The sequence below is a fragment of the Cryptomeria japonica genome, chromosome 4 (genome assembly GCF_030272615.1).
Source record: "Cryptomeria japonica chromosome 4, Sugi_1.0, whole genome shotgun sequence".
Taxonomy (NCBI): domain Eukaryota; kingdom Viridiplantae; phylum Streptophyta; class Pinopsida; order Cupressales; family Cupressaceae; genus Cryptomeria; species Cryptomeria japonica.
In genome coordinates this window covers 437393593-437401841 of record NC_081408.1, presented here as the reverse complement: position 1 = coordinate 437401841, position 8249 = coordinate 437393593, and the positions used below count along the sequence as shown (strand labels likewise).

Sequence of the window (8249 nt, the reverse complement as noted above, 5' to 3'; positions counted from 1 at the left end):
TAGGAGAGAAGAAGAAAATATTCAGTCTAGGACCTTTAATGTAAAAAGGAGAATGGAGAAATGGTTAAGAGATCATAGGCCTAGAATAAGACTGACCGCTACCTCAGTCGAGAAATCAATTGAGCAATCTCATGTTGTTGTACCAATTTCTTCTTCGAACATTATTGTTGATATTGTAGGTGTCACTGGTACTCAAGGTGAGAAGGTTCAAACCAGAAGACTTAAAGAACGATTGTTTGGCCCCTCAACAGTTCGAGTCACCCATTCCAGAAGTAAAAGGAAAGGTGCAGACATTACACGAAAAGAAACTATCATAGTTCTTGATACTGAGGAGGTGCAAGTGATTATGGGTGAACCGGAAGGAAACATCCCTGTAGCTCAAGATGCAGGTAAAGAAAAGGAGCAGCCCGGGGAAAGCCCCAATCAAGTAACTACTTTGGCTACCATGGATTCATCTGAATATCAAATGCCGCTAGCAAAGATATCCTCAAACATTTCAAGGTGGTTGGGAGCATCAATAAGTAAGAAATGCAACATAGTCCCTATCAGTATACCCACGGAGGATACGGTGAGTAAATGCCTTGGGAAAACACCTAAGTCTAAAAAGCTAAAAGCAGAGGCTATGTTGGAGGTGGATGAGAATACAAGGCACTGGGTAGCTGAAGTGGCTAGGCCGATTTCAAACAAAGATCCAGAGAATGCAACTGAGCAGGATTTTGTTGTTGAAAAGCTTGATTTAGGAACTGCTTCAAGAGCTACTGATGCAAAACACCTAGAGTCCTCTGCTAAACGAATGTTGTCCAGAACATGGAAGGATGAGAAAGACAAATGGGAGTTGAAACAGACTATGAAGCAGATGGTGGAGTACATTAATGCCATTCATCATCCTAGCCCATAGCCCCTATCACAGGTTCCTCAGAATTTTGATCCTAAATCTCCCATGAACCAGAATTCGTTGGATAAGGTTCAGAGAAATCATGTGCTGGCAGAAACCTTCGAGGAGTGGCTTGAGTTCATAATTCAGCAAGGAACAGAGTATATTCCTAATCTCGTCAAGGTGTACGAGGATGTTGTGACTGTAACTCAAGAGCTTGAAACAAAGGTGTCGGCGTGGGAAAAGGAAACGAAAAAATGGGCTGCAGTACTAGTTCAAATGAAAGATGTACAGAAGTATGGTGTCATGAACTTCCTTATAGAAAAGGTAGTAAATGATTTGGATGACAAGGTACTGCATGTGGCCAAGGAAAACATTGAATGGAGAAATTCAATCATAAAACACGGTCACAAAGAATCCATTAAGTTGTTAAAAGAATTGAAAGAACTCATTGCCGTGATGCAGAAAGACTTGAAGTGCATCGATGTACAACTTCTGAAGGAAGACAAACAGACTATTGAGCAAGTAGTAGATATGGTGCAGAGTTTCAAAGGGAAAATAAATTCTATTAAAGAGTCAAAATCTTTCACCCGAGATGACTTCACCAGAGTGGCTCGCATTGAATCCATGTTGGTTGTCTGTTCAGATCACTTAGAAGTGTACAAAACTAAAGTCACGCAAGTGGGTATGGATAAAGAAGTTTGGAAGCAACACATCCTGCACATTGGGCTCCCACATTACCAAGTTGTTCATAACTTCTCTGCGACTCATATGGAGTGGCGAAATATACGTGGCACCACGCACACCCAGAGACAATTTAGGCCGTTTTCTATTCTTTTCATTATGGCTCTATTTATGTCTTGTTGTTGTTTAGTTAATTTCAGTTATAGGCGGTTGTCTCTTGAATTTCATAATTTCATTTTGTTAAAAAAAAGACAATTAAGCCTGGCGGCTATATATATTAGTAAGGATGTTTTGCGTGGGATAGAATTTTTGTGTAAAAATTAGGAGGAACAGACTGATCTCACTTGTAATTTCAGTGGAATACCCATCTTTGAGTGGAATGAAATATATGATACAGCTTGAGAAACCTGTGTATTTTGAATGCGTAAAATTTCTATTCTCTGATTTTTCATTTGAAGTCTGCGAATCAATTTGGTAAATGAAACTAGCTGAAAGAATTTGAATTTTCTGATTCCCCTTGTCCTATGAGACATGAGCAAGTATCAATCAAAGTTCAAATATTCTTTTTATCATCCTGTGAGTTAATTTCCATTCGAGATCAAATGTCTTGTTATGAATTTCATTATCCATCATTAAGCATTCATATTGTGTTGACTATTGAATGTTGAAGCCTTTTGTTTACTTTCTGGTTAAAAGTGAATCACATAAAAAAAATATATTATTCAAAATTCATTGAATATCATATAGGGAGCTGTATCTTAATGTAGAGGGTAAAAACAATAATTATTTACCCAATTGCTAGTTCTCGTTGGTTTTCTATTTGGGCAACAGGAGTATTTATTTATAAATTTTGAGAAATCCAATCCGTTAACCAACAGATTTTTGGCGACTCTGCTGGGGAGTCGAATAATAAAAATAGTTTTGTAGCCATAAGTTACTTTGAATTGGTTCACAGTTTATTTTGAAGTCTGTAGGGTGTGAGCACACTGGAGACCAAAAGATATACTAGATCCCAAAGGTGAGAAGGATTAGTTGATTCAGCTTTTGAAGAATTGTAAAACCTAAATTCCTTCCCTTCCTTTACACCTCAAAGAAGGGCAAGAAGTAGGCCCCCAAGATAACAAACTGGCAGGATTTGAAAACTAGGTTCGAGGATAGATTTAAAGTGGTAGAAGATGACCATTCTCTTTTAGCACAATTAGCTCAACTGAGAAAGGAAATACCTGAATCCATGAGAGACTTTGTGGCAAGGTTTGACAAGATTGTTCACAAGATTTCAGTTAATCAGAGACCTTCTGATGATAATTTGAAATATTTCTTCATTAATGCAATGCCTACAGAAATAAGTTTCTTTATTCGTAGACAAAGGGTCTAGGACCTAGCCACTGCCAAAACCACTGCAGTAGAATTAGAAGATGATTTGATCAATGCAGGCAAATGGAGAAGAGAAGTTCAAGCTGCTAACTCACAGCCATCAACTTCCACAACTCCCTCTAATCCTGTAATCCAAAGGTTGGTTAATGATGTGATCACTCTCAAGAGATAGCTCCCCAAGGCTAATACATCATATCCTCAACCTTATCAAGACATTCCAAGATGGCCTAATAATCAACCTGCCGGAATGGGAAATAAAGCTTTACAATTACCCCCAACTCAGCAAAGACTAGCCATTAAAGAACCCCCTCCCAGGAGAAATATGTGTGTCTTTCATTTAACAGATGACCACAATGGTAACTCTTGTCTAGAAATGGTGAGACATGCACAGATGCTTAGTACAAGAGAAGTTCTAAATGAACCCGGCCCAATAGAGGAAATTCATGGACAACCTGGCGACTCTGGAATACACTTCCTTGAATATGAATCTGAAACAGATAGAGGAGGAGATATATTGGTAACCCTTGAAGATCCCTCTTGTGCCATTTTCACTAGAAACCAGCATCAATTTAAAAATACAAGCACTCCATCATCCTATGAAAATTCAACTAAGGGTAAGAAACCTATGAACCGAAATTCATAAGTAAGTTCAAAGGTTCAAGAGGTTCAAATATTGAAGCGACCTAAGTCTGATATCCCTTTTGATATTGTTGAGTTTTGTAAAACATCAAAAATTCAAATCTCTCCTGCTGAATACCTCAGGCTGAATCCCAAAGAGCTAGAAAAGTTGATTAAGTATGTGCGGAGGGAAAACTTTCAGTTGCAACCCTCAGATGTACTGACAAACTTTGAGTCTTTACCATTCAATATTGAAGCCCAGTTAACAGAACAAATGAATGCTTTTACATCAAAAATGTTAGTGAATGAATCTGTAAGACCATCACATGTGCTTGACCAAAAACTTGAGCCTTTCTATGTCTCCCTATTTATCAATGGTTATAAACTTAATAACTGTATTATCGATTCAGGAGCTTTAGTTAATATAATGCCTTCCACAATGGCCAAAGCATTAGGTCTCACACTTACTAAAACCTTTGGCAAATGCTTCTCAATGGATTCTAAACAAATTTCTTTACTTGGTCAGATTAAAGATGATCAAGTGGCTTTAGCAGTTCATCCCAATAAAAGAGTAAAGCTCACAATATTGGTTGATGATATTCCAGCAAGTTATGGAATGTTGTTTAGTAGAACTTTTTGTAAAGACCTAGGTGGTGAGATTAAAATGGATTGGTCTGAGGCAACAATTCTTATAGGAAGATAGAAGATCACTCTCATACCAGAACCAAAATCCAAATTTATAGTGTTTCCTTCAGAGGATCCAAAATCACAAATATTGTATCAGGAATGTGAATTTGGTAACTATTTGCTTTTCTCTGATGACACTAAAAATATGTTAGAAGATGTGGATGATCACACTGCAGGGTTGTGGACAATGGAATTTGACGGGAGTTGTGCATCTACTAAATCTGGTGCTGGAGTGGTGCTTATTTCTCCACATGGTGAGAATTTTCCTTTTTCATTTAAATTGGAGTTTAAAAATACAAATAATACCGCAGAATATGAGGCATTGTTCCTAGGAATTGAACAAGCCAAGAAGAAAGGGATTAAACTGTTGTGTGCTAAAGGTGATGCAAAATTGATTGTTAATCAGGTATGCAATCATTATTCTGTGAAAAATGAGAGGCTCAAGCATTATAGAAATAGAATTTGGGATGAAATTGAGTATTTTGATGCATTTTCAATAGAAGTTATTCCCAGAAGTCAAAATTCTCACGCAGATTCCCTAGCGGTATCGGCATCATTACTACTTCCACATCCAAATTTTGGTACAGATGTTTACAGAATTGAAGTAGTTTATCGCCCAAACATCCCTGATAATTCAAATTTCTGGCAAGTGTTTGAAGATGATAAGCATATTGATAAGTTCTTACAAAATGCTTCTATGTTTGCTTCTTCTTATTTTGAAGGTTCAGAAAACCAATGTAATGAATTTTGTCCAGATGAGAAGGGAAACTTCAGAGAGGGAGTAGTTCAGCTTAAGGGAAATCGAATTCCAAAAGTATTGGTGACTTTAGAGAGCCTGTTCAATCGCAATGACAAGTCTGTAAGAAGAACTGATTCCCACGATGCTTATACATTAGGTGAATATGAGAAGATTAATATTGGTGAGGAAAAGAATCCAAAAATGGTTAATTTGGGTAAATGTTGCACTCCGAAAGAAAGGCATTTGTACATCGAACTATTGAGAAAGTTTCTTGATGTTTTTGCCTGGTCCTATGAAGATTTGAAAGATTTCAGAGATGGTCAATTTCAGCATCATATTCCCCTTAAACCAGAAGCGACTCCTTTCAGGCAGAAATTAAGGAATTATAACCCAAAAGTTGTAGATGCAATTTTCAAAGAAATAGATAAAATGCTTCAGGCAAGGATAATCTATCCAATTCATCATTCAACATGGGTGGCTAACATTGTTCTGGTTCGCAAGAAAAACGGAGAGATAAGAATTTGTGTTGATTTTCGGAATCTGAATCAGGCTAGCTTAAAAGATAATTATCCTTTACCTACAATGGATCACATTCTCCAAACTGCTGCCGAATCGGAAATGATGTCGATGCTTGATGGTTTCTCTAGATATAATCAAGTAAGCGTGGCAAAAGAAGATCAACACAAAACCACCTTTACAACACCATGGGGAACTGCTGCCTATAACCACATGCCTTTCGGTATAATAAACGCTGGAGCTACTTTCCAAAGGGCAATGAACCTTTCTTTTGGTCATCTAATTGGTAAAATCATTGTTGTGTATCTAGATGATTTGATAGTTTTCTCCAAGAAAAGGGAAGATCATTTCAAGGATTTAGAAACTATGTTGCAAAGGTGTCGAGATCATGGTATTTCCCTTAACCCAAAGAAATCAATTTTTTGTGTTACTGAAGGAAAGCTTTTAGGACATATAGTTTCACAAGATGGTATCAAGATTGATCCTGATCATGTTAAAGATATTCAACAGTTAAGTTTGCCGTCAAATAGGAGTGGTGTCAAATCATTCTTTGGTCAGGTGAGCTTTCTTAGGAGATTTGTGCTAGATTTCGCTGAAATTACTAAGCATATTGTAGGAATGATGAGTGAGAAATAGATCTTTAAATGGAAAGAGGATGCAAGGAAAGATTTTGAAGAAGTTAAAAAGGCCATCGCTCATGCTCCAACATTAATTAATCCTGACTTCAAGAAAAGTTTTATCATTTACTGTAATGCTTCAGAACACACAATGTCCAGTATTCTCCTGCAAAAGAATGAACTTGGTAAAGAGTTTCCTATTGAGTTTATGAGCATTCCGCTTAAAAAGCATGAATTAAACTATTCATTGAACGAGAAGCAGGCTTTCACAGTTGTTAAAGCTGTTAAACATTTTAGGTATTACATATTACATTCTCATTCAATTGTTTTTGTGCCTAATTCTGCTGTTAAAAGTATCTTGACTCAGCAAGAGGTGGGAATGAATAATAGAGCAACTTGGGTTTCAAAAGTTCAAGAATTTGACTTGGATATCAGGCCAATGAAGTTAGTTCATGGACAGGGATTATGTCACCTAATGGCAGAAAATAAAGAAGAAGAAGAAAGTTTGCCTTTAGCTCTTTTTGTTAGCCTGCAGGATGAATGGTTGACTGATGTAGCCTTTTTTCTGACATATGGAGAATCCTACACATTTGTCCCCCAGAGAAAAGAGAAACTTGAAATTAAAAGTGGCTAAATATGTTATTTTTGGTGACATATTATATAAGAAAGGTCTAGATGGAACCTTCCTGAGGTGTGTGGATAAAGCACAGCGTGAGTCCTTGCTGAAGTCATTTCATGATGATGCTTGTGGAGGTCATTTCTCCTCTACAGTCACCGCATACAAAATATTATGAAATTGCTATTATTGGCCTCGTATGTTTAAAGATGCTTATGTTTGGGTTGCAAAGTGTGATAAATGTAAATTATTTACAGGGAAACCACAACTAGCCGCTTTACCTCTCAGGCCAGTAGTTGTGGAAGAACCTTTCAAGCAATGGGGACTAGATTTCATTGCTCCACTGACACCTTCTTCCAGTGCTGGACATACACATATTCTCACAACTACAGATTACTTTACTAAGTGGGTAGAAGCAGTGCCTGTTAGGAGAACGACCTCGAAAGTAATATGTGAGTTCTTAAAGGAAAATAGTCTAGTTCGTTTTGGGGTACCATTGAAGATAGTGACTGACAATGCTGCAAGTTTTTCTTCTACAAAAATATCCATGTTCTATTATGATCATGGTATTTCCTTGGCACATTCCTCTGACTATTATCCATAAGGTAATGGTTAGGTAGAATCCAGTAACAAAAATTTGATAAATATCATGAAGAAATTGGTCAGCGAAAATGCTAAGGACTGGCATAAAAGGTTATATGAGGCCCTCTGGGCAGATAGGACATCACCAAAATGAGCAATTGGTATGTCACCTTTTGAACTAGTGTATGGTGTTGGGGCTCAGCCCTCACTTCCTCTTGAATTAGTAGCTTCCAAGTTACAGACAGTTATTGAAGATTCACATTTTCAAAATGCACTAGAAAGGAGGATTATGCATCTGGCTAGAATAGAAGAGGAAAGGGAAAAGTTGGTTGACCACATTAGGGAACATCAGCAATGAGTTAAACAGATTTTTGACCGTAAAGCCAGGCCAAGGAAATTTATGCAGGGAGATCAAGTTCTACTCTGGGACAAAAGAAGGGAGCCGAGAGGAGCACATGAAAAATTTGAGTCCTTATGGAAAGGTCCGTTTCTAATTCATGAGGTGAAGGGACTGAATTCTTTCAAGCTCACGTATATGGATGGTACTGTTCTTCCCCTGTCTTATAATGGACAAGATCTCAAGCTCTACAAATTGTAAGCGAGTGTTCCTCACATTTTTTGTACATAGCTTAGTTTTGTTGTGTCAGTTTTGTTGTCTCAGTTTCGTTGTGTCAGCCCGTTCGTATTTTGCATCCTCGTCCTTGTTTTAGTGTGAAACCAGAGATCCTAAGTTTCTTCCTAGTCCTTCACAGTCCTGTTCCCTAGTCAGAGCCAATTGTTGCCCCCTTTATATTTTTCGCTTATAGCCTATCAAAAAAAAGGGGTAATTATTTTCATTGGACTTAAGTCTTCATCAAACAAGTTTCGTACTCATTCGTCGAACCTTTAATAAAGTTCACAATTCAAGTTCAAGCGAAATGCGATCCATAAAGTTTTATGTCA

General features: G+C 37.4%; 1 protein-coding gene across 1 annotated transcript; it reads left to right on the top strand.

Annotated features, from left to right (window-relative positions):
- Window positions 1-346: 346 nt before the first annotated feature.
- On the top strand, window positions 347-7329 carry LOC131875151 (uncharacterized). The gene is made up of 6 exons (XM_059219185.1): window positions 347-568; window positions 4077-4158; window positions 4390-4491; window positions 4549-4882; window positions 6269-6462; window positions 6983-7329. Exons 1-6 carry the CDS (start codon window positions 347-349, stop codon window positions 7327-7329), a joined length of 1281 nt encoding a protein of 426 aa, XP_059075168.1.
- The last annotated feature ends 920 nt before the right edge of the window (window positions 7330-8249 follow it).